The 26,456-nt window shown below is 36.6% G+C and overlaps 1 protein-coding gene across 1 annotated transcript; it reads right to left on the reverse strand.

Annotated features, from left to right (window-relative positions):
• Positions 1–22,388: 22,388 nt before the first annotated feature.
• LOC112790975 (uncharacterized) lies at positions 22,389–24,699 on the reverse strand. Its single transcript, XM_025833619.3, has one exon. It carries the CDS (start codon positions 24,324–24,326, stop codon positions 22,668–22,670), a length of 1,659 nt encoding a protein of 552 aa, XP_025689404.1. The 5' UTR covers positions 24,327–24,699; the 3' UTR covers positions 22,389–22,667.
• Between the last annotated feature and the right edge of the window lie 1,757 nt (positions 24,700–26,456).

The following is a 26,456-nucleotide window of genomic DNA, read 5'->3' on the forward strand; positions in this document are numbered from 1 at the left end:
TGCTCAGAGTTCTCTGTCTGTTGCTGAGAGGATGATGGAAAAGGCTTGTTATTGCTAAACATGTTTCTTCCACCATTATTAAAGCCTTGTTGAGGCTTTTGTTGATCCTTCCATGAGAAATTCAGATTATTTCTCCTTGAGGGATTATAGGAGTTTCCATAGACTTCACCCATGTAATTCACCTCTACCATTGCAGGGTTCTCAGGATCATAAGCTTCTTCTTCAGAAGATGCTTCTTTAGTACTGTTGGATGCATTTTGCAATCCATTCAGACTCTGAGAAATCATATTGACTTGCTGAGTCAATATTTTGTTCTGAGCCAATATGGCATTCAGAGCATCAATTTCAAGAACTCCCTTCCTCTGAGGCGTCCCATTATTCACGGGATTCCTCTCAGAGGTGTACATGAACTGGTTATTTACAACCATTTCAATGAGTTCCTGAGCTTCTGCAGGCATTTTCTTCAGGTGAATGGATCCACCTGTAGAATGATCCAATGACATCTTAGACAATTCAAATATACCATCATAGAATATATCCAGGATGGTCCATTCTGAGAGCATGTCAGAATGACACTTTTTGGTTAGTTGCTTGTATCTTTTCCAAGCTTCATAGAGGGATTCACCTTCTTTCTACCTGAAGGTTTGAACATCCACTCTAAGCTTGTTCAGCTTTTGAGGAGGAAAGAACTTGGCTAAGAAAGACGTGACCAGCTTATCCCAAGAGTTCAGGCTATCTCTAGGTTGAGAGTCTAACCATGTTCTAGCTCTGTCTCTTACAGCAAAAGGAAAAAGCATAAGCTTATAGACCTCGGGATCAACTCCATTGGTCTTAACAGTATCACAGATCTGCAAGAATTTAGTTAAGAACTGAAAAGAATCTTCTGATAGAAGTCTATGAAACTTGCAATTCTGTTGCATCAGAAAAACTAATTGAGGCTTTAGCTCAAAGTTGTTTGCTCCAATGACAGGGATTGGGATGCTTCTTCCATGGAAGTTGGAATTTGGTGCAGTGAAGTCACCAAGCATCTTCCTTGCATTGTTGTTGGGTTCGGCTGCCATATCCTTTTCCTATTCAAAAATTTCAGTCAGATCCTCTTCAGAGTACTATGCTTTAGCTGCTCTTAGCTTCCTCTTCAAGGTCCTTTCAGGTTCAGGATCAGCTTCAACAAGAATGCTTTTTTCCTTGTTCCTGCTCATATGAGAGAGAAGAAAACAAAGAAAGTATGGAATCCTCTATGTCACAGTATAGAGATTCCTTTATGTGAGTAGAAGAGAAGAAGAATAAGAATGAGGAAAGAAAGAGAAAAATTCGAACTCAGAGAGAGGGAGAGGGTCCGAATTTTTGATGAGTGGAGGAAAAGTGTTAGTAAATAAATAAAATAAATAGAAGGAGAGAGGGGGGAAGTTTTCGAAAATAATTAAAAAGAAAAAGAAATATTTTTGTTTTTATTTTAAAATTTTGTTAGAGTTCGAAAATTAAGAGAAGAAATAGGATAAAACTAAAATTTAAAACAATTAGTTAATTAAAAAGAATTTTTAAAAAAGAAGTTAATGATTTTCAAAAATTAGAGAGAGAAAAGTGGTTAGGTGGTTTTGAAAAAGATAAGAAATAGTAAAACAAACAAAAAGTCAATTAGTTAATTGAAAAAGATTTGAAAATCAATTTTGAAAAGATAAGAAGTTAGAAAATATTTTTGAAATAAAATTTTTGAAAAAGATATGATTGAAAAAGATTTGATAAACAAAAGATATGAATTGAAAAAAAAATATGTTTGAAAAGATATTATTGAAAAGATATTATTGAAATTTATTTTGAAAAAGATTTGATTTTTAAAATCAGAATTAATGACTTGACTCACAAGAAATCAAAAGATATGATTCTAAAATTTAAAGTTTGAATCTTTCTTAACAAGAAAGAAACAAACTTGAAATTTTTGAATCAAACCATTAATTGTTAGTGTTAATTTCGAAAATATGAAGTAAAAATAGGAAAAAGATTTTGAAAACTTTTGAAAAAGATTTTAAAATTTTCAAAAATTAGGAAAAAAATGAAAAAGATTTGATTTTGAAAAAGATTTTGAAAAGATAAATTTTTTAAATTGAAATCTTGACTTGACTAATAAGAAACAACTTATTTAAAAAATTTTGACTAAATCAACCCAAAGATTTCGAAATTTATGAGTGAAATAAGGAAAAGATATTTTTTATTTTTTTGAATTTAATGAGGAAAGAGAAAAACCACAAAATGACTCAACACATAAAAGTTTTGGATTAAAACAAATGATGCATGCAAGAACACTATGAATGTCAAGATGAACACCAAGAACACTTTGAAGATCATGATAAACATCAAGAACTTATTTTTGAAAAATTTTCAAGAGAAGAAAACATGCAAGACACCAAACTTAGAAATTTTTAATGTTTAGACTCTAAGAATTCAAAAATGCGTAAGAAAAATAACAAAAGACATAAAATAAGAAAATATGAAGATCAAACAAAGAAAATCCTCAATAACAACTTGAAGATCATGAAGAACACATGCATGAATTTTTGAAAATAAATTTTTAGCAAAATTAAAACATGCAATTGACACAAAATCAAAACTTGACTCTAGACTCAAACAAGAAACACAAAATTTTTTGTTTTTATGATTTTATTAATTTTTTTTTGGATTTTTCGAAAATTATTTTTTTGAAAAATGAAAAAGAAGAAAAATTTTGAAAGATTTTTGAAAACTTTTTGAAAATAGAATAAAGGTTGAAACAAGAAGAAAATTACCTAATCTAAGCAACAAGATGAACCGTCATTTGTCCAAACTCGAACAATCTCCGGCAACGGCGCCAAAACTTGGTGCACGAAATTGTGATCTCAATGGCACCAACAACTTGGTACGCACAATTGTAATCTCAACTCTTTTTCACAACGTCGCACAACTAACCTTCAAGTGCATTGGGTCGTCCAAGTAATAAACCTTACGTGAGTAAGGGTCGATCCCACGGAGATTGTCGGCTTGAAGCAAGCTATGGTCATCTTGTCAATCTCAGTCAGGCGGATTCAAATGGTTATAGAGTTTTGATAATTAAAAGATAAATAAACATAAAATAAAGATAGAGATACTTATGCAATTCATTTGTGGGAATTTCAGATAAGCGTATGGAGATGTGTTATTCCTTCTGAATCTCTGCTTTCCTACTGTCTTCATTAAATCATTCATACTCCTTTCCATGGCAAGCTGTATGTTCAGGTATCACCGTTGTCAATGGCTACCTCCCATCCTCTCAGTGAAAATGGTCCTCTTCGGTTTCCCGCATGGCTAATCATCTGTCGGTTCTCACTTGTGTTGGAATAGGATCCAGTGATCCTTTTGTGTCTGTCACTACACCCAACAGTCATGAGTTTGAAACTCGTCACAGTCATCCCATCCCAGATCCTACTCGGAATACCACAGACAAAGTTTATACTTTCCGGATCTCAAGAATGCTGCCAATTGATTCTAGCTTATACCACGAAGACTCTGATCTCACGGAATGGAATGATCTATTGTTAGGAGAGGCAACCATGCGTCACGAACCAGGAATCCAAGAGATATACATTCAAGCATTCGCAGGTAGAACGGAAGTGTTTATCAGGCACGCGTTCATAAGTGAGAATGGTGATGAGTGTCACGGATCATCACATTCATCAGGTTAAAGTGCGAATGAATATCTTAGAATAAGAATAAGCTTGAATTGAATAGAAGAACAATAGTACTTTGCATTAATACTCGAGGAATAGTAGAGCTCCACACCTTAATCTATGGTGTGTAGAAACTCCACATTTGAAAATACATAATCTATAGTTGATGAGCGGATAATTTATACGCTTTTTGGCATTGTTTTTAGATAGTTTTTAGTAGGATCTAGCTACTTTTTAGTATATTTTTATTAGTTTTTAAGAAAAATTCACATTTCTGGGCTGAAATTGAGGGGCCCGAGCAAAAATCTGATTTAGAGGCTGAAAAAGGACTGCTGATGCTGTTGGATTCTGACCTCCCTACGCTCTCAATTGCGTTGGAAAGTAAACATCCTGGGCTTTCCAGAAATATATAATAGTCCATATTTTGCTCGAGTTTTGACGACGCAAACTGGCGTTCAAACGGTGGAGTTTCTACACACCATAGATTAAGGTGTGGAGCTCTGCTGTTCCTCAAGTATTAATGCAATTACTACTATTTTCTATTCAATTCATGCTTATTCATGTTCTAAGATATCCATTCGCACACAAGAACATGATGAATGTGATGATTATGTGATGCTCATCACCGTTCTCACTTATGAATGCGTGCCTAATAAACACTTTCGTTCTACATGAAAACAAGCTTGAATGCATATCTCTTAGCCTTCTGGTTCACGATCAGAGTCTTCGTGGTATAAGCTAGAATCAATTGGCAGCATTCTTGAGATCCGAAAAGTTTAAACCTTGTCTGTGGTATTCCGAGTAGGATCTGGGAAGGGATGACTGTGACGAGCTTCAAACTCGCAAGTGTTGGGCATAGTGACAGACGCAAAAGGATCAATGGATCCTATTCCAACATGAGTGAGAACCGACAGATGATTAGCCATGCGGTGACAGCGCATTTAGACCATTTTCACTGAGAGGACAGACGGTAGCCATTGACAACGGTGATCCCCCAACATACAGCTTGCCATAGAAAGGAGTATGAAGGATTGGATAAAGGCAGTAGGAAAGCAGAGATTCAGAAGGAATAACGCATCTTCATACGCTTATCTGAAATTCCAACCAATGAATTACATAATTATCTCTATCTTTATTTTTTGTTTATTTATCTTTTAATTATCGAAACTCCATAACCATTTGAATCCACCTGACTGAGATTTACAAGATGACATAGCTTGCTTCAAGCCGACAATCTCTGTGGGATCGACCCTTACTCACGTAAGATTTATTACTTGGACGACCCAATGCACTTGCTGGTTAGTTATGCGAAGTTGTGAAAAAGAGTTGAGATTACAATTGTGCATACCAAGTTGTTGGCGCCATTGAGATCACAATTTTTGTGCACCAGGAGGCCCAAAAGAAAATAAGAATCTTGGCCTAAAAAGTTCAAAATGAACTCCTCCCCTAACTATATGCTTATGGTGTGAAGGTGTCAAGTGAAAAGCTTGAGACTGAGTAGTTAAAGTCATGATCCAAAGCAAAAGTGTGTGCTTAAGAACTCTGGACACCACTGGCTGGGGATTCTAGCAAGCTGAATCACAATCTGAAGGGGTTCACCCAGTTAAGTGCCTGTGGCGTTTATATATACAGTGGTAATACTGGGAAACAAAGCGCTCAGGGTCACGGGCAAGACTCAAAAGAAGCTGTGTTCAAGAATAAAAAAGAATTAAACTAGGAGAGTCAATAATATCATCTGGATTCGGAGTTCCTAAAGATGCCAACTACTCTGAGCTTCAAAGGATAGTGAGATGGCAAAACTATTCAGAAGCAAAAAGCTACTAGCCCCGCTAATCTAATTGAAACTGAGCTTCATTGAGAACTCTGAGATTCATTGTATCCTTCTCTTATTTTAATCCTACTTTGTTTTTGATTGCTTGGGAACAAGCAACAGTTTAAGTTTGGTGTTCTGATGAGCAGATATTTTATACGCTTTTTGGCATTATTTTCATATAGTTTTTATTATGTTTTGTTTAAGTTTTATTATATTTTCATAGGTTTTAGTGCAAAATTCACATTTTTGGATTCTACTTTGAGTTTTTGTGTTTTATGATAACTTCAGGTATGTTTTAACTGAAATTAAGGAGTTTTTGCAAAGTCTGATTCAGAGACAAAGAAAGGGTGCAGATGCTATCAATTCTGACCTCTATGCACTCGAAGGAGCATTTTTGGAGCTACATAAGTCCAAATGGTGCCCTCTCAACGGCTATGAAAAGTTAACATCTGGGACTTTAACTTTCAAAAAATATATAATAGTCTATACTTTTTTTAGAAATAAAGGTCCAAAACTGGCGTTCAATGCCAGCCACCAGCCCCATTCCTGGCGTCCAACGCCCAAAAGAGGGTAGCTAGCATCCAACGCCCAAAAAGGAGTCCCAAGCCAACGCTCAACGCCCCTAAGGAGCCCAAGCACATGGAAACAGCCTTGGCTCAGCCCAAACGCTCACCAAATGGGACCCAGAAGTGGATTTTTGCACTATCAACCTAGTTTATCTTATTCTCTGTAATCCTTAGTTACTAGACTAGTATATATAGAACAAAGATCACCCTTGTTAAAAAAACCTTTGCCCATTCAAACCTTTCATTACTATTTTCTGTATAGTATGAGTCACTAACCTTCTAAGGTTAAGTTTAGGAGCTCTGCTGAGTTTCATGGATTAATAATATTACTGTTTTATTTTAATATGTCTAATTCTATTCTTTTATGCATTCTCATTTTTCATCTTATGAATTGAGGGTGACCCGTGAAAATCACCCTTATTCTACATGGGTTCCGTGTGAGTCCTGACCCGAATAGCATTGAACCAAAGCTAGAGATTACATTGCGGATTCCAATAGAGTACCTGGGCAACTTTGCCTACGTGATATAAAATCCTGTTGACCGTGGGTAAGTGAGGTCTCTGTGGCTCTAAGGCTAGAGTCTGAGAAGCAGCATTCCCTGATCCGGAAGATCTGCCTTGTCTGTGGCACCTTGAGTAGGATCATGAAGGGGAGTGGATTGCTTAGAGCTTCATCTTCTGCTACAGTGAGAAACCTAGAGGTGGCTTGATGAGAGGACATGAGTCATTTACAACATGGTGGATTGCTGCAGTGGAGAAGGTTAACTTGATGAGAGGACATGAGTTATTGAAGTAGACTGTAAGAAACGTTAATCCGGAAAGACAAAGCATCTCTGAAGCCTCAACCGTTCACATACCATTGATTTCACACCTATTCAGTAACGTTTTATTTATTTATCTATTTTATGCGTTTTCTCGTGACAACTATATTTTCTATCCGCCTAACTAAGATCTGCACGGTAACCATTGCTTGCTCAAACTAACAATTCTCGTGGGATCGACCCTCACTCACCTGAGGTATTACTTGGACGACCCGGTATACTTGCTGATCTATCTGTGCGAAATGTGCAGATTCAGTTTCGTGCACCACTAACCCGAACATTGTCTCTCTGTCATGCATCTCCGTGAGGAATATAATAATCTCAACTTCCTCAAAAGCCGATCTGAAAAGGGCAATGCTCACCTTTGCACTTCTCACCGGAGCCACTATCCGGGATGCGTTTCCAACCACCCTTACAACCAGAGAGAGCCATGAAACAAGCAGGATCAACTATCGTCCTTGTTTTGGCATAACTCGGCTCAGCGCAAGTGGGATTCACTACCGTCCTTGCCACGTCATTGCCAAGAGTACATCAATCCATATGCAAGCAGGTTGTACCATTGACCTTGCCAAAATACATCCCAGTTCAGTTCACAGTACAATCTTTACTCAGCCATTAGCCACAAGCCTTCATCAATAATCATTCACTTTGATCCACATCCTCTTCCAAAATATCAATTTAATCAAATCCATAAGTTCACACTTGTTTCCAAGCCTAAAAACTAGTTATCAGACCTTAATTCGGGGTTACGAAAGTTTAAAAGTTTTCCAGAAATGCCAAACAGTAAAAAACTTTCTCTGTTTTGGAAAAACATGGCCTGTAAATACGCATCACCCTTGTGCGTGCGTATGCACCCACTAGGACCCCATTCCCAGCTTGTGCGTACGCATCTCCTAATGCATACACACAATTTGTAAATTTTCCTTGTTGTGCGTATGCACACACTCATGCGTACGCACGAGCACTTACACTCGCTTTATCATGTGCGTGCACACCACCTTGTGCATATGCACAAGACCAAAATCCTGGTTTAGTGCAACATCTCAGATTTTCAGTTTAAATCACCAATTTTTTATCACTCATAATTTCCTCTAAAAAACTCAGTTTTCTATCATTCTTAAACCATTTTAAAACTCTCATCATCACCTTCAATTTAAGATAAATTTGATTGAAATTTGAACTCCAAGCACCAAATTATAGCCCATTGTAGTTGGTCAAAAACTTATTTCTACCAAATACTATAAAATGCTCATTTTGACAAATTCTCAAATCAAACCTAGTTCAAATCACTCAAATACCATTTTTAAACATGTCAAATACTCACTCATGAAGTGTTAACTATTACAAGACTAATCACAACAATTCTAACTCATTTAACATATTTCATCAACTATGTTCATTCACAACCACATGCATAACACTAATATATCCAAATTCTCAACTAACCAATCATTAATCATCTTATTCTCATACAATAATTTACACCACTTACCTCAATTTACCTACTAGGGGATTTATCACTCTATCACTGCCTTTGGCTTAATTTTCACGTAAATTACCATTTTCATTATGCATTCACATACATATATATACATTCACACCATAACTCAAGCTATCATCTAACCAAACAATCACCACAACAATCAATTCATTCAATCCTATCCTAGGGACAATTAACCTAGGCATTCACATAATTTTACATAATGCCTACTTGAAACTAAAACCCGTACCTCTATACGGTGGTTCCTCCAACACTTTGATTTTCTCCGAGCAACTGCAACCTCCTCCGATTTCACACCAAGGTGATCCTTGAATCCAATCCTGCACCAAATACACCGGACTAGTTCTATTTCATCCCAAATCCAATCCAAACAAGTTCTATTTTATCTAGTCAAAAAATTTTTACACAATTCAACCTAGGTTTTTGCATATAGTGAAAAAATTAGAGGATTGAGATTTCTTACCTTATCTTATACAACTTTGGGTTGAAACTCCATTAGAACTCAAGGTTGATCTTCCTTAACCATAAAAAATTCAAAATTTCTTCAATACTCAAACTAAAAACGCAAAATTGAAGAGGATAGCAAACTGGACAATAAATTTTAAATTTTTACAATATTTAGATAGAATTGAAGAGGATTTTGAGACGAACGCGTAACCACAAATGACTCGTCAATCAGAGCTACAGTTTGGAAGTTATGATCTTTTTTGTGACAAGGTGAATATTTTTTGTTCTCTCTTTCACTGTTAGGGCAAGGAGCATCACTTTGATGAAGGGAGAAAGGGTTGAGTTGCTGAAGTGTGGTATTTGAGCATCACTTTGGCTTGTTTAGGCCCAATTTTTTACCAAAATCTTTAAGTTAAGTGTTTTAATTTGTATCATAATTATTCTTACTTTTTCAAAAGATAAATTCTAATTTTTTAATTTTTTTTGCTCATAATTAATTTATTAATTATAATTTAATCGAGGAGGAGGAATATTATTTTGGGGGTAAAATTAAAAAAAATAAGTTGACTAATGGTTGATTATTAAAAAGTTGATAGTAGGGATAAAATTGAACTTTATTTTAAACGTTAAGGATAAAATTGAATCAAATTAAACTTAGGAATAATTTTAAAAAATTTTAAAAATATTAGGGACAAAAGGTATAGCCTAATTTTTTTATATAAAAAAATATTGGTGTTTTTATTGGAAATAGGATTATTTTGTATAAATATATGTGAGTGAATTTTGTAGGTGGGAAGTTAATATGTAAATGGCGTGTTGTAACATGTGAGGAGCGTGTTGCCCACGTGACAACATTCAGGCCAACACATAGGTTGCATTTGTTTCTGAGAATAGGACAAGACAAGACAATGAGAACAAGACATAAAAGACAAAGACACAAAATTTTGTATCCTTTTATCCTTTTATTCTATTTGGTGATAAATTAGAACAAATTATAAAAATCTAATTTATTATCATTTTTTTCCATTCAAAAATTTTGAGATGAAAAATATAATAATAAAAAAATATAATTATGAAAAATTAACAAAAATAATGAAAGAAAAAATAAAAAATAAGTTGTGTCCCTTGTTAGTGTCTCTGTGTTCTTCTTGTCAGGATGGACACAAAATACACTAATTCAGTGTCTCTAGACACATTGTCTCTGTGTATATCTCCTCTGTCAAACACGATTGTATGTCCCTGTCTCAATGTCCTGTCTCTGTAAACAAACGTAGCCATAAAGAACGTGTTGAACATGTATCAAGCTACATCAATACGTTCTCTGCATGTTGTATCAATATTTTTGTACTTCCATAATATTGTAATATATTCTAAATATCAATATTCAACCAAACTACCATCCATAGTTATTAAAATTGGACCGATCCGACCGATTCAACCGAAAAATCGGTGAACCAAATCTTATACCGGTCTGGTCCGATGATTAGATCGTATAAGACAAAAAACCAATGCGAACCGGTAAAAATCGGTCAAACTCGATAAAGCCGATCCGATTGAACCGCTTGAGTCTCAAATTTCCTCAAAATGAAAGAGATGGGACCACAAGGCTATCTTGTTTGTTACTAATATATGTGCAAATTAAAATACATATAGATATCTTTCAGCAAATAATTTATTTTTTATTTAATTTATTTTAATTTTAGTTATAAATTCGTTCATTCTTAAATTAATTATATTTTTATTTAACAATAATTATAAAGTCGCTTATTTTTTCTTTTCATAATTATATAATATCTATTAATATTATTTTTTAATAAATATTTGTAGTATATAATAGTATAATAGATATAAACTAATTAATAAATTATTAAAATTTGAAAATAATATTTATTTTAATATAAAAATAAAATAAAAATATTTATGGTAGAGTAACATTAACAAAATACTTATTGTTCCTGTTCTCTATTATTTTAGAATAACTAGATATTTTTAAAATATTAGTGAAAATATGTGTTTTAAATTTTAATTTTAAATTTTTTATTATGTTTTATTTTTTATTTACATTGGATCGGGTTAATCGGTTCAACCGTTTAATCAATAATCTATCGGTTGAACCAATAATCTAGTAACTCAGTAATCTAATCGATTTGTTTACCGATTCGATTCTGATAACTATACTATTATCTTTATTTTTATATTAAAAATAATTTTTAAAAAGTATATTTTACCATATTGTTGTTATTATTATACAGCATTGTTTTTGTTGACCCGTGTCTGGATTATCGTCATGTATCTGCAACTTGCATGATTAGAATTGGTAACGTGAATTAATTAACAAGAAAATGATATGCATTGCAACCTGGAATTAACAATTTTGGATTCCGTTAGTTTGTGCAACCTGGAAAGTAGAACCCACCTTTTATTTATTTATTTTTTAGTGATTTCGTTTCCCTTGTTTTACATCTGTAAAGCCAGAGCAATTTTTATGTATGTGTGAACCCATGAATTTCGGCATTGCAACTATAAAAACACTTTGGTTTACCTTTCTCTTCTCCCCATCCGCAAAAATCTTTCTAGTCAATGCATGTATTATGTATGTGCGGCTGGAATGCAAAATCTCAGTCTTTTTATTATAAATTAAAGAAAATTATTATTTTCTGGTTTACCCAAAAAAAAAGAGATTTTAATTTTTGGAATATATATATATATATATTGCATTTTGAAACTCCCCACCGAACCTTATTTGCCGTTAAGGTTATACATAGTTTAGTTAATTCAAAAATTAAATTTATATTTTAATTAATTAATCAAATTTATTTTATAAAATTAATTATTAATCGATTATAAAATTTAAAAATTGGTTTTTGATCGGTTATAAAAATAAAAACTGATTTAAAAAACTAACTGGTTTTTGAATAAAAAATTGTTTTTTTGGAAACTAAAATTGGTTTTTAGACAAAAAAAAATGGTTTTTTAAATTTTCTAAAAGAATTATTTTTTTAAATTGAATTTTTAATCTAAAAAATTAAAATTAAAATTTTGTAAAATTTGGTTTTAGTTTTAGTTAACTGGTTAAAAACCAGTTTTTTTAAATTTAGTTTTGGTTAACCAATTTTGAAAAAATATGGATATAATTTTTAAAATTGTTTTGTTAAATTGGTTAACCAAAATGTAGTTATAATTTTTTAACCGGTTAATCACATTTTGGTTTTTTAATGTGTACCTGTTCTGAGAGTTACTTGAAACGTTGATTTGGGTCTAGACGTGAGGTCCAGACTCTATATAAGGGAGTGTCCGAGTTGTTCTTGCGTCGAGGTGCTGCCGTCCAAATTTCTCATGAGAAGGTGGGAGGTGGTACCTGCAAGAGACTACAATGCGTAAGTTAACAAGGATTTTAGGCAGGTTTTTAGTAGATTAGAATGTGAATATACATGAAGGTTGTCATTATATTTATAGTAGAACCAATAACCACTTTTTTTGGAGTAGTTCCACCTTTTTAGGTGGATGACCGTTCCCTTTATCTTGAAAGTTTGTTGAGATCTATCTTTTAGGTGAGGTAGAGATAGTAGTAGAGATTTGGAGAGACAGTTACTTATTTTGCACAAGTAAAGCTGGTCCATCTTGTCGTGTTCAACCTTTTAAAGAGGTAGGGTAGATAGTAAGGGTCATCCTTTTTGGGTGGGCTTTTTATCCTTATTGGGCCTGGCTTTATGTTTTGGTCTCGGACTTGAACAATGCCCCTTACTTGAGTCCGAGCTTTCATAAGGTCAGATTCAAGCATCTCGTGACTTCACGTTTTGTTGTTGGGTACACCGCCTTCGGGAGGTTGAGTACTCAATGTGTTTTTTGAAATCTTGAAATGTTACTTGCTTTAAATGAGGAGCGAACATCATGCGGTGGTTCCCTTGGAATCCAGGCATGACTTTAAAGAGGGGTGCGAAATGTCCCCTTTACCCTTTCTCTCTTATAAAATGCTTCGCACCCTTCTTCTTTTTCCTTTTTTATCTCTGAAAACGCTCCCTTTGTCTTCGTTTCCTTCATTGAAAAGAAAAACTTCTTCACTTTTCTTCCTTTGTTTCTTTTTTCATAGCCGTTTTTCAGTTTCAAGATTTTCTCCATCTTGATTCCTTTAAAGAGTTCTTTGGTGCTTCGAAGAAGATCGTTCGTGATTTTTCCGTTTGACGTGCCCTTCCATTTTTTATTTTGATCAAGATTTGTGCTTTTATCCATTTTTGTTTATTGTCTCGACTGTTCTGAGTTTTTGGAATTGTTCTGAATGGTGCCCCGAGTAGTGATTATGAAATGTTGGTAAAAAAAATTTTATATTGTCGATACTTGTGGTGCCTTGGGATTTCTTCAAAAGCTATTTAACTGTTGTTGTTTTGTTGTTATGGATTGTAATTGTATAGCCCCAAAATGGCGTCCCTTTCCTCTGTTTCAAAAGTAGCACCATTTCTAAATCTTGGATTTCAATGTAGAAAGAAACCTTTTTGGAATCGTATTTGTCAAACTGTTTGTTGAGAACCTGACTTGTTTGTTTGATGCCCAAGTTCTTTAGTGACGATTTCTTTTGTTGTATTTGTAGGTATAGTTCTATGTCTCAGTCTGTTAGACATATCAACAAAAGTCCCTTCTTCTCTTTTAGCATGGGTAGTACTTCTGTCCTTACACCTATTCCAGTAGTTGATCAAAAATATGCTGAGACTTTCCATAGACACCATAGGCTATGTGAGAATCGAGAAGATGAGCAAAATTATAAGATAGTAGTGGCCGATCACGAGGAGAGGGTGTATTTTTCCCCTTTAGACAGTTCGGAGCGCCCCTTCTTTTAAGCCTACGATTGCTTTTTTACGAAATTAGACATTAAGCTTCCTTTTTTATTTTGAGATAAATATCCTCTGGACTTACAATGTCGCTCCTTCCCAGCTTCACCTGAATTCTTGGGCCTTTTTGAAAATTTATCAGCTTTTACATCGGGAGCTTGATGTCTGACCTTCTCCTAAGGCTTTCTTTTACCTTTTTGTTCTAATCAAACCCTTTAGTTCAAAAAAGCTAGATTGGCTTTCCTTTTGTGTCATTCAGGGTAGGAAGGTTTTCTCCATTTTTGATGGGGTTAATAGTCAAATTAGTCCCTAAAAGATAAGGCATTCTTCAAATTCATCCCTGAAAGATTTTTTCAATCAAATTGGTCCTTAAAAGATTACGAATTAATCATATTTGTCCTTCAGTCACTCTATTAACAATTTTTTTCAAAGTTTGATGTTGTAAAATGTAAATTAATGACATATGTAATACTTGATATATCTAATTGGACAGTAACCAAATATGTTTATAAAAATTTATTAATTTAGTTATTTTCTCCAATTACAATAATCCTATTCTTAATATGACCTTGTGGCTAAATTGATAGTTTTTTGTAAACATATTTAGTCAACGTCCAATTGAACATGGTATGTGTCATGTATGCTATCACTTATTATTTCACATCATCAATCGTTGACGAAAATTGTGAGTGGAGTAACTGAAGGATAGATATGATTAATTTGTAATCTTTGAAGGACCAATTAGATTGAAAAAATCTTTCAGGGAAGAATTTGAAAAATGTTTTATCTTTCAAGGACTAATTTGACTTTTAACCCATTTTTTATGAGTCCTTCCACGACTTCAAAAATTATTTCTTCAAAATTCGAGCTGTAAAGGAAACCAGATCTTTCTTTTTAGATGAAAATGATGAGCCATGTTTTCCATTATATTGGGAAGAAAACCCAATGATAGCCAAATATGGGGTAGATGAACTAGATGAGTTTGAAAAGTGTATAGTTGATGTGTTCCAAGAGTGCTGGAGCCGAGATCCTTACTTAGACATGAAAAGATTCTTAGGAGATCCCAATCAACTCTGGTCCAAGCTAGGTAGCTTTCTTACCTTTCTCTTATGGTTTTTGGCTGCTACTTGCATTGTTAATTAATGTACCTTTACTTTTGCTTTGCAGAAAAAATGACTCCTAAATTCGCTGCTGTGAACACACTACGGGCCACCAAGAAGGACGTTGTGGCTCATGGTATTCAGCAAAAGAAGTCGGGGGTACTTCTGTTTGATCTACTCCCCAGAAGTTGGACTCGGGTGCCTCAGCTCCAAAGAAGGTTATCCCCGTTCCATCAACTTGGATAATCACTCCTGATTTTTCTTTAATGAGTGATGGGGTCCGTCCTTCTCCTTATTCCTCTGAATCGCCTCCCAAAAGACAAAAAACTGCCAAGGAGGGTAGCATCTACAATAAGGGATTTGACGATCTTGCTTGGAGTGAGAAAAATATCCACCCTCATAGCCGTATCAGCATGGATGATGTGGTTATCCAAAATCACCCTCAACTCATGGCCCAAAATAGAATTCAGATAGCGGGTGTGTGCAACAGTGGCCCAAGAGTTAGAGACGACTCTTATCAGTGCCACTCACAGCTATCTGGTGGCTGCTTGAGCTGAAGTGGAGAGGCTGAAGGAGATCAAGAAAGAAATAAAGGAGGAGAAGGATGGGAGAAAGCTCGGGCTAAAGTGAATGCAGAAGCAGCCTTGGGCATGGCAGAGGGACTGAAAAATAAGGCCGAAGAGAGTTATACCCGAGTTTTCAGGGAGAAGCTCGACCTTTAGGAGGAGTTGGACAAGGCTCGGGAGAGATTTGCTACACTTGAGGAGTCTGTAGCTGAGGCAATGGATGAAATATTTGCCAACCTACAGGCTTAGATTTAGATTATTGCTCCCGAGGTAGATCTTTCCTTATTTAGCCAAGATAATGTTGTAGTTGATAGGAAGATCGTCCCAGCTCCTGAGGATGATGAGGAATTTTCCTTGCCCGACCTGAATTCTTCGGGTGCAGAGGCTGGTCAAGCTTCTCAGAATCCCGAGGTTCTCCCTGAGGTTGTTAACATCGAGCTTCCTCCTTCGCCGCCTAGTTCTATCCTGGCTGTGCCAGTCTCCGAGTACGATCCGACCCCTTCCACCAAGGCAAGGATATCATTACTGGCGATGATCTTAATCCTCTGCTACGGGCCTCTTTGTAGTTTTGCTTGTGTTTGAATGGCCCAATGTGTGGGTCTTTTTTATGAACAATTTCTATTTGCAATATTTGGTAGCTCTCTGAACACTTTATTTTGTAATAGTTGTAGTTTTAACAACTTTACTTTCCCTAAAGTTGTTTTTCAAGTAACTTTAGAATTTTAAAGAACATTTCTTCATTTTAATAACGATTTCAGGTCTTTAAATAATTGTTTTTGTTGAATTAGCTCTCAGCTTATACAGCTACTTAGTTAGGGATTATACCTCGACAACTTATAATGCTGTTTTTTCACTAAATTTGAAAGTGATGTCGATGAGTTTGTTATACTAATTTCCTTTGGTAAGTTCTGACTTCATCTAATCGGACTTCGTTAAGTTACTTTTACACTTCATTTTTATTCCGCCTTGATTTTGAGGTTGGTTTTCACGAGTTGTTTGCATAACTTCTTACATTGATTTGTACCTTGTCACTTCATCTTACCAACTATTTTAGGTTGGGCAATGATTTTCGCAGTTTGTCGAGTTTAAATTAATGTGTTTTTATAGGAAACTTTGAAGAAGAAATAGAGTTATCGTTGATAAATGAAAAATTCCTTTACATAAACTTTTTACTAAGGGTTTTGACTACCCTTATTCCTTGTTATGGTGCCTCGTTATAACCCCCTTCAAAAAAATCCTTATTGGGAAAAATCCTTCAGGAAAAAAAAGAGCACACCAGAAAATAAGGTGCGCTACCTAACTGTAGTACTTTTTTAGGTAACATGCATGCCCGACCTCAAGAATTCTCTTTCTTGTAAGTCGGACACTTTGTAGTAACCTTTTCCTAAGACTTCGACAACCTTGTAGGGTCTTTTTTAGTTTGCAGTTAGCTTTTTCTTGCCCGACTTCTGAATTCCGATGTCATTTCGAATCAGTATTAGGTCGTTTGCAGTGAACCTTCTTTTGATTACCTTCTGGTTGTACCTTAGGGTCATCCTTTGCTTTAGTGCTTCCTCTTTGATCTGAGCTCGTTCTCGGACTTCTAGGAGGAGGTCGAGCTCTTCTTTTTGTACTTGGGTATTGGCCCCTTCATTGTAGAATATAATCTTTGGTGATTCTTCAATGATTTCTATGGGAATCATGGTTTCTATTCCGTAAGCAAGTCAGAAGGGTGACTCCCTTGTTGTGGAATGAGGAGAGGCTACCGAATTCCTTAAGGTTGAGTCAGTGAATTGGATTCCATTATCCATAGTGATGGAGTGGGGAACTCTAAACCTTATGACAATGTTCTTGTAGAGGAAATTTTGACTTCTCTGGGCAATAATCGTTGCTAGTGGCTCTGCCTCAATCCATTTAGTGAAATATTCAATCCCTAGTATGAGATATTTCACTTGCCCTGGAGCTTGAGGGAATGGCCCGAGTAGATCGAGGCCCTACTTTGCAAATGGCCATGGTGAGGTGATGCTGATAAGCTCTTTGCGAGCTACGACACGGAAGTTGGCATTCTTCTAGCAAGGCGGACATTTTTTGACAAACTCGGTTGCTTCTCTTTGCAAAGTCACCAATATTCTGAGGGTTACCTGAAACGTTGATTTGGGCCTTCACGTAAGTTCCAGACTCTATATAAGGTAGTGTCCAATTTGTTCTTGCGTAGAGGTGCTGCCGTCCGAGTTCCTCGTGAGGAGGTGGGGGTGGTACCTGCAAGAGACTCCGATGCTTAAGTTAGTAAGGCTTTAGGCAAGTTTTTAGTAGATTAGAACGTGAATACACATGAGGGGTGTCAGTGTATTTATAGTAAAGCTAATAACCACCTTTTTTTAAGTAGTTTCACCTTTTTAGGTAGATGACCATTCTCTTTATCGTAAGAGTTTGTTGGGATCTATCTTTTAGGTGAGATAGAGATAGTAATAGAAATTTGGGGAGGCAGTTACTTATTTTGCACAGGTAAAGCATGTCAATCTTGTCTTGTTCGACCTCTTAAAGAGGTTGGGTAGATGGTAAGAGTCATCCTTTTTGGGTGGACCTTTTTATCCTTATTAGGCCTGACTTTATGTTTTGAGTCATGACATGAACAACACCCCTATTCGTGCGCCACTCGACAAACTTCTAATTTTATATAAAGTTCACCTTACCCCAAGGCAAACTTTGAGTCAAATCCTCCTAAAAAATGAAATAAATAGAAAGTACAAAGAGAGGAATTGAAGATCAGAGAAGATAACAAGAAGAAGACTCACATTCCACACCTTTTCCTCTTTTCTTCTTGATCAAAATTTTTAATTTTAAAAAAATTCAGTTTGGTTTAATTTGGTTGAAAAGGAAAATTAGGAAGTTGAATACTAGATAGACAGCTTTTTCAACATCGTCGGCGGTAATGACAACCATTATCATCATCTCCAGTAATACACAGAAGTATACAAGGGTACACAAGAATAAGAACCTAGTTTGGTTTAATTTAGGTGAGAAGGAAAATTGGAGAGTTGAATATCGAACAGACAATTAATATGGCTTCTTCAACATCGCAGGCAACAATGACAACTATTATCATCGCCTCCAAAAATACACGAGTACACAAAAATACACAAATAAATTATTTCCAACCCAAAAAAAATAACGTAAGAATTTAAAATTCGTTGAATAGTACGACCAACTTGTCCATAACCAAAAAAATGTTAAATTACGGCATCTAAAATTGAATTTTTTAAAAAAAATAATTTTTTATAATAAAAAAAAAAGTATTTACCTATTTCGGTTCTCAAAGAATTTAAGACTAGACACTTTAATCCCTAACTAAAATTAATTACTCGATTGGTTCCTAATAATTAACTCCATCAGTCATTTAGATCCTTTGCTCTGTCAACTATAACGGAGGACGAAATAGTCCCTAGCAACTCTAACAGGGGGACAAAATAGTCTGTGACCTCCTCTGTTTGGAAACGACGCTATTCTTCCCCAATTTCCATCATATCTTGCATAAAACTAACAGTTTAACACTGTAACTTCAAGCTACACAATGCATATGATGAGCGGATAATTTATACGCTTTTTGGCATTATTTTTAGGTAGTTTTTAGTATGTTTTAGTTACTTTTTAGTATATTTTTATTAGTTTTTATGCAAAAATCACATTTATGGACTTTACTATGAGTTTGTTTATTTTTCTGTGATTTTAGGTATTTTCTGGCTGAAATTGAGGGACCTGAGCAAAAATCTGATTCAGAGGCTGAGAAAGGACTACAGATGCTGTTGGATTCTGACCTTCCTGCACTCAAAATAGATTTTCTGGAGCTACAAAAGCCCAATTGGCGCGCTCTCAATTGCGTTGAAAAGTATACATCTTGGACTTTCCAACAATGTATAATAGTCCATACTTTACCCGAGATTTGATGGTCCAAACTGGCGTCTAAACGCTCACCAGAAATCCTTTTCAGGCGTAAAACGTTAGAACTGGCACCAAAGCTGGAGTTAAATGCCCAAACTGGCACCCAAGTTGGCGTTTAACTCCAAGGATGGCCTATGCACGTGAAAGGTTCAAAGCTCAGCCCAAGCACATACCAAGTGGGCCCCGGAAGTGGATTTCTGCACTATCTGCACTTAGTTACTTATTTTCTGTAAATCCTAGTAACTAGTTTAGTATAAATAGCACTTTTTACTATTGTACTAAGGGTCTTTTCCCCTGTTTTCGAATTCTTATGCCATTTGGGAGGCTGGCCATTCGGCCATGCCTAGACCTTTTTCTCTTATGTATTTTCAACGGTGGAGTTTCTACACCTCATAGATTAAGGTGAGGAGCTCTGATGTTCCTCATGAATTAATGTGAGTACTATTATTTTTCTTTTAATTCATGCCTACTTCTTCTCCAAGATATACTCTCGTACTTAATTTAGTTAAGTCAGACTGAAGGGGTGATCCGTGACAATCACCCACTATCTTCAGTACTCGCTTAGCCAAGATCCGCGTGCCTGACAACCACAAGCGGTCTACATGATGTTCAACATAGTCATTGGATGCCAGCTGGAGTATATTCTCTTGGGTCTCTGATCCATGCGTTTGACTAGTATCTCCTGACAATAGAGTATTAAAATCAGTGAGATTAGAACCTTCGTGGTATAAGCTAGAAATAATTGGCAGCATTCTTGAGATCCGAAAAGTCTAAACCTTGTCTGTGGTATTCCGAGTAGGATTTGGGAGGAGATGACTATGACGAGCTTCAAACTCACGACTGTTGGGCGTAGTGACAGTGCGCAAAAGGATCAATGGATCTTATTCTGACACAAGTGAGAACCGACAGATGATTAGCCCTGCGGTGAGAACCGTAGCCAGACCATTTTCACTGAGATGGCGGATGGTAGCCATTGACAACGGTGATCCACCAACTTACAACTTGCCATGGAAGGGAGGACGCATGATTGGAGGAAGACAACAGAAAAGCAGAGATTCATAAGCAACAAAGCATCTCCAAACGCTTATCTAAAATTTCCACCAATGAATTACATAAGTATCTTTATCTTATTTTATGTTTTATTTATCTGTTAATCATCAAAACCTCATAACCATTTGAATCCGTCTGACTGAGATTTACAAGATGACCATAGCTTACTTCAAGCCGACAATCTCCGTGGGATCGAACCTTACTCACGTAAGGTATTACTTGGACGACCCAGTGCACTTGCTGGTTAGTTGTGCGGAGTTGTGAAAAGTGTGATCACAATTCCGTGCACCAGCATACTCTGCAACTTCAATGTTCACAAGAAGAAAAATCATCAACTTGTTCTCAACCAATTAATACTCAAGAAACTAATGACCATGTCTCTCAAATATGTACTTGTTGTCTTCGATAGATCCCATGAATCTAGACAGCAAGTCTGATTTGTTAAGACCCGTCGTCGTCGCCATCTCCTTCCTCCTCTGCCCTATCATCTTCATGACCACATTGTCCACCACTCCGATCGCTTCCTTCAACTTCTTCTCCGAACCAATGTTTAATAATCACTTCAATTTTCATATAAGCAGCAACGATGATATTGCTCGTTGTATTGATAGCTTGGATGCAAGGTCGAAACTGTCTGCCAACTTGGACTCTGAGAAAGAAGGAATGAAGCACTCGGGGTCCATTCCAAATGAGAATTTGCACATGATGTCGAAGGAGAATCTTCTCATGATGTCCTAATGTCAAACAATTTATATTGCTTGTCGGAGAGTGAAAAAAGTCGTGCCCTTGGGGTAGTTATGAAATTTGGTCTTAAGGATGTGGTGGACGTTGTCGAAATTGGAAGTGATGCTGTTATCGAGGACGTGGAGCTGGATGCTTCTGGTGGGTGAAGTGCGGAGGAGGTAACTGTACCAGATACAAAGATTTAGAAAGTGTGTGATTCCTGACATGTTGAAGTAGGTACGACATACATGGCAATTACATTATGGCTTGATCTTAGAGTTGAAGAAGAGTAAGAAAAAGATGGAAATAAAGACCGTGAAGGTGAAGAAGAGTATGAATGTTAGGATTATACGAGATATGATAAAAATTGAGAAAAAATGGTGTCATTTTTTAACAAAAAAATCAAGAATTATTTTGTCCATGTTAAAGTTGTCAGGAAATATTTTATCTCCTATTAGAATTATCAGTGATCATTTTGTCTTCTGTTAAAGTTAACAAAACCAAAGACCTAAGTGACTAACGAAATTAATTGTTAAAAATCAATCAAATTATTAATTTTAGTTGAAAACTAAAGTATCTTATTCGTGATTCGAAATTCTTTGAGGATCAAAATAATAGTCTGAAAAAATTCCAAGTTTTTACCCACTACCGCAACATTTCCACAATTTTCACCTTCTTCGTCCGTTCTTAATTAATGATATGAAGTTGAAGTCTATTATTGCTTTGCAAACACTCGTTGAAACTGGAATTATTGGAACTCGTAACTGAATTTTCAGCTGAGTAGTTATAGCAATAACAGCTATACTATTATTTTATGAAATCGACCGCTGAATTCCAAAGATTCACATTCTCCAACACACAGCTGTCCCCGTAGACTACCATAACATATTATGTGTCAATATCGATTAGTTAAGACTTAAGACCTAAGACTTACGACTGTGACAACACAATCGGTTGGAAATTCAGCACATAACACCACCACCTTGAGTATATACTCATAATCCAACTGACCCGACTAAGACTCGGTCCCCTAGCAAACCTTTTTTTTTTTCCAACTTCAAGAACCTGAATCCAAGAGCTTTGATTAAAGGATCAAATTACCTGTCATGTTCAACAACTATGTGGTGTATAACTAAGTAGTACTTTCATCAGCCTGAAGAGATTAAGGTAGGGTCCTTATTTGTCAAGGCAACAGCCAACCATAGTGCAATAAAGGCAACCCCATAGCCATAGGCATATAATGCAGGGTCCAGAGCTAATGCACATGGTGGTCACAACAAAGTGGCACACCTTTCTAATCGAATAGTATAATAAGTTCCAAGGAAACAAACAAATAGCTAGCTACTCATAAAAGATCAGAATAAATACAAACATGAGATGAAGATTGAAGAACATGAACTCAACTCAGTTAGATCATGAGCCTTATGAACACAATTACTAACATATCACAAAATTAACTTAGATACACACCAGATATACACACTTGAAAAAACTAAAGGCAAAAAGGCAAAATAAATTAGATAAAGAAGAAAGAAGAACTGAACAAAAACTATGATACATAGAGAGAGGGAGAGAGATGAATGAATCAAGGCCTGCCTTATTATAATCCTATAGTGAGTGTTTGTCTGTGTGTAACTGCTGGATTGATGAGTAGGTTAACGTTTTAGGGTCTAGCAAAAACACCCCAAATCTTGGCACGACCAAGGCTTTCCAAGAGCTTCTTGGAACCAGGGACATCCATGTCCACAAGCTTCTGAGTGTAAACACAAGCACCAGCAGCAACCATCTGCTTCTTACACTTCTTGGAATGAACCAGCGACTCCAGCAACGACACCGGGTACCTCTTATCCAAACCCACCACCGAAGGGTTCAACAACTGAACCGCACTCACTATCCCTCTCTCGTCCTTCCGAAACACTCTCCGATTCCCTGCATGCATCAGCATCACCGACAATGCTTTCGCACCCGCCTCCTTCTCCTCCGTGCTCTTCCCATCCACCAGCATCTTTATCAGAGGGCTAACGCCGCCGCACTCACCCAACTCCTTCCTCGCTCTTGCGCTCTCCAAACACATAGCATATACGGCTTTACCTGCCGCAACTCTAACCGCCATAACTCCGGACCCCAATGCAGCCACCACACGCGGCACAACAAACCCATCGGAGACAACAACGTCCGCCACGCGCGAACACGAAGCCAGCTGACCCAGAAATTCAATTGCTACATCGGGGCTCCGACCCGACTCCCAGAAATTCTTCAAGCTCTCCAGCGCACCTTCCCTAACCACCGAAAGCTTCAAGCTTTGGTCCTCAGAGACTAAACCACAGAGGCAGGCGATGGCATTCTCTTGCGCCAACGCAGTTCCGGAAGAAGCGAGACCCAAGAGGACGAAAACAGCGTTTTCTTCTACGAGATTCTCCTTGATCTCGGCGAAGCGCGATAAATTCCTGAGAACGCCGGCGGCGGAGGCTTGAGAACCGGGGGTGCCAGCTTGGCAGATCTCCAAGAGCGACGAGATTCCGCCGCGTGAGCCTATGGCCCTGGCGTTCTCCTTCGAGTAACTCAGCGCCTGAAGCGCTATGCAGGCTTTCTCCTTCGCGAACCCGCTTCCGGAATCGAGTACCCGGAGGAGATGGTTGAGGAGAAGCAAGCCCTCGGCAGCGAGGACGGGCTTGCTGGTGTCGACGGTTGAGATTCTGGCGATGGCGGCAACGGCTTTTTCCTTGGACTCAGAGGAGGTGGAGTGATCGAGTGTGCGCACGAGTACCGGGACCACGCCCTGCGCGACGGCGATGACGACGTTCTTGTCGTCCTGATGGAGAAGAGAAAGCAGGGAGTCCATGGCGGAGTTTCGAGAGTCCGGTGAGCCGATTTGGAGGCGGGTGATGAGGTTCCTGGATTGGGATCTGAGAGAGTCGCGGGGGTTGGTGGAGAGGGCGGCGGCGTTGTCGATATGGGTGCGGGAGAGGATGGTGGAGTCGTGGAGGTGGCGGTTGAGGGTGTCGAGGAGGGAGTGGAGGTCGCTCTGTGTCTTGAGCTTGCCGTGAGGGGGGTTGGGGGAGTGGCAGTGTTGGGCGAGGGAGAGAGCGTGGTGGAGCGTTTGCGAGAGAGAGCGGAGGAGGTCGAGGGATAGTGGGTTTGAGGCGGGGAAATCGGAGTCGGAGAGGTGGGTTTGGAGGTGTGTCAGTGTGGCTCCGATGAGTGACCACTTTCCCTTGAAGCTCTCCATGGATGGGATTTCGCTCAGGAGGCTTGACATCACTTCAATGCACTCCCTTACAGTCACCCCCTCCGCCTCCGCTTCGGATTCTGTTACTTTCATGCTTAACACAGATTGTTAGAGAGAGAGAGAGAGAGAGAGAGAGAGAGAGAGAGCGAAAAGTGCTTAGCTTTAAGGCTTCAGAGAAAGAAAGGAAGAAAGAACGAAGAAAGAAGGGGAAGTTAGTAGTACTGAAAATGGTTGACGACGTAAATTAACCACACGCAACCACGGTGCGTGCTACACACCCAACATCAATAGTTCTCACTTCTCATTTGCCACCCAGTAATAAAATGTGAATCCCCACCGCTATTACGGAGTTATAGTCAATTACTCAGCGCTAACCCGACCTGGCAAGAAAGTGTGAAACAGTCAAATACTCGTACTCTCATTTCAGGAGTTCTTTTATTTTTTAAATAAATAAAAAATTATATTTACTCTTTTTTAGGCTTTTTAAATTTTTTATCGTTTTAAACCTTCTGTAACAATTTTGCAGATAGTTTATAGTATTAATTGTTTTTAAACAAGAAATAAATAAAAAAAAGTTATAATTATAAAATAATTAAAATATTATAAGACGTGAAACACGTAAAAAAAAGAAAATTATAGTTAGAACTTAGAATAATAAATATTAAAAATTATAATATTTATTAAATATTTGAATATATTTTTTTAAAAAAATTAATTAAAAAATTAATAAAATATAAAATAACTACATACTAAATTAAATATATAAAAAGTTACTCAATTTATTAAAGAGTTACAAATTCTCTGTTAGTTTATACAAATACAATTAAATTAGTATTTATTTAATTTTCCTATATTTTGTGTAATGTAAAAAAAATTAAATTTAAAAAACTAATAAAATCTAAAATAGCATTAAATTACATAAAAAAAACTAAATAAATAAGTTTGTAATATTATGAAAATAATGAAATTGTGTTTGTATCAAATATTATCAAGCCTATTTTAATATGTTGAATGAATGATAAATATGAGAGTTGAACACGGGTCATTGTGGCTAAAAGAATATAATGATAACTAATTGAAATAATTTCACTTTCTATTTCATATAACTCATGTTTTTATAAAATATTTGGGGGGTCATGATCCCATTGTCTTAGAGAAGCTTGCCATTGCAGATAAAGACAATGAAATAGACTAAAAACACAATTGCACATACCTGCTTACACATTAGCAATGGATGTTTTCTATTGTGCAGCTGATGGCAGCAAAATTGTGAGAAAATACCATAACGCACGTTATGCCAGCAAAATTGTATATGAAATTGTCACCAAGGATTACTATATATATCATATCTTTTTAATAATTTTTATTTTTTATCTATTTTTTCTTTTTTTTAAAAAAAACAATTTCATCAAATGGCTAGTAAATGTATAGTTATTATTTATCCGAATACAACAATATCACGTAAAACTGATGGTGCATATTTTAAATGCAGTGATTCCGTTGTTATGTATACTTAGTGATTATATTTGTTGATATGGCTTAAAAGCTTAATTTTAGTCAATATGGGAATGCTTAGAATTAAGCATGTTCGAAAAATTTGGTATCGATATTTTTTATTAGACGCCATATAGAATATTCAATATAAGGTATTTTGACTAAAGGATGATAATCATGTGTGAGTTATATTCGATTTCTATAAAAAGATTGTGACTAAACAAGTGATGGAGTCTGGCATCGAGTTCTGTGGACGTTGACAATAGTGCTTCTTTCCCACATGTAGTCTCAATAGGTTGTGCAACACGACCTACTAGTCAGGTGGGAAGAACCAAATCTTCCACAAGAATTCAGTCTTCTCTCTGAATATCTGAACCTGGTGTTGATTTGATTTCCGAAAAGTCTGAGTCAGACTAGGAGTGGGCCCCAATATGGTTCTGACAGTAATAGTGATAAGGAGAGTGTGTCCTAAAAACTCAACTATTGCCTTTCACTTTCTCACGATATATATTGCTACCATCATTATCACTTCCTAGCTGAGCCCAAGTTCCAAGCCATTATTTGATATTGGACGTAGATGATATGCAAGTGGAGCTGATGCCTTTGGTCTGCAGGGCACTAACAACCGTAACACAAGTAGGAGCATGGAGCTAAAAATCGACCATAGATTTTATAACAGAGAGTCTGTTTACCTTGCCATCAATAATTACAACGTTTGTCAGAGTATAG

This window comes from Arachis hypogaea, chromosome 3 (genome assembly GCF_003086295.3).
Source record: "Arachis hypogaea cultivar Tifrunner chromosome 3, arahy.Tifrunner.gnm2.J5K5, whole genome shotgun sequence".
Taxonomy (NCBI): Eukaryota; Viridiplantae; Streptophyta; class Magnoliopsida; order Fabales; family Fabaceae; genus Arachis; species Arachis hypogaea.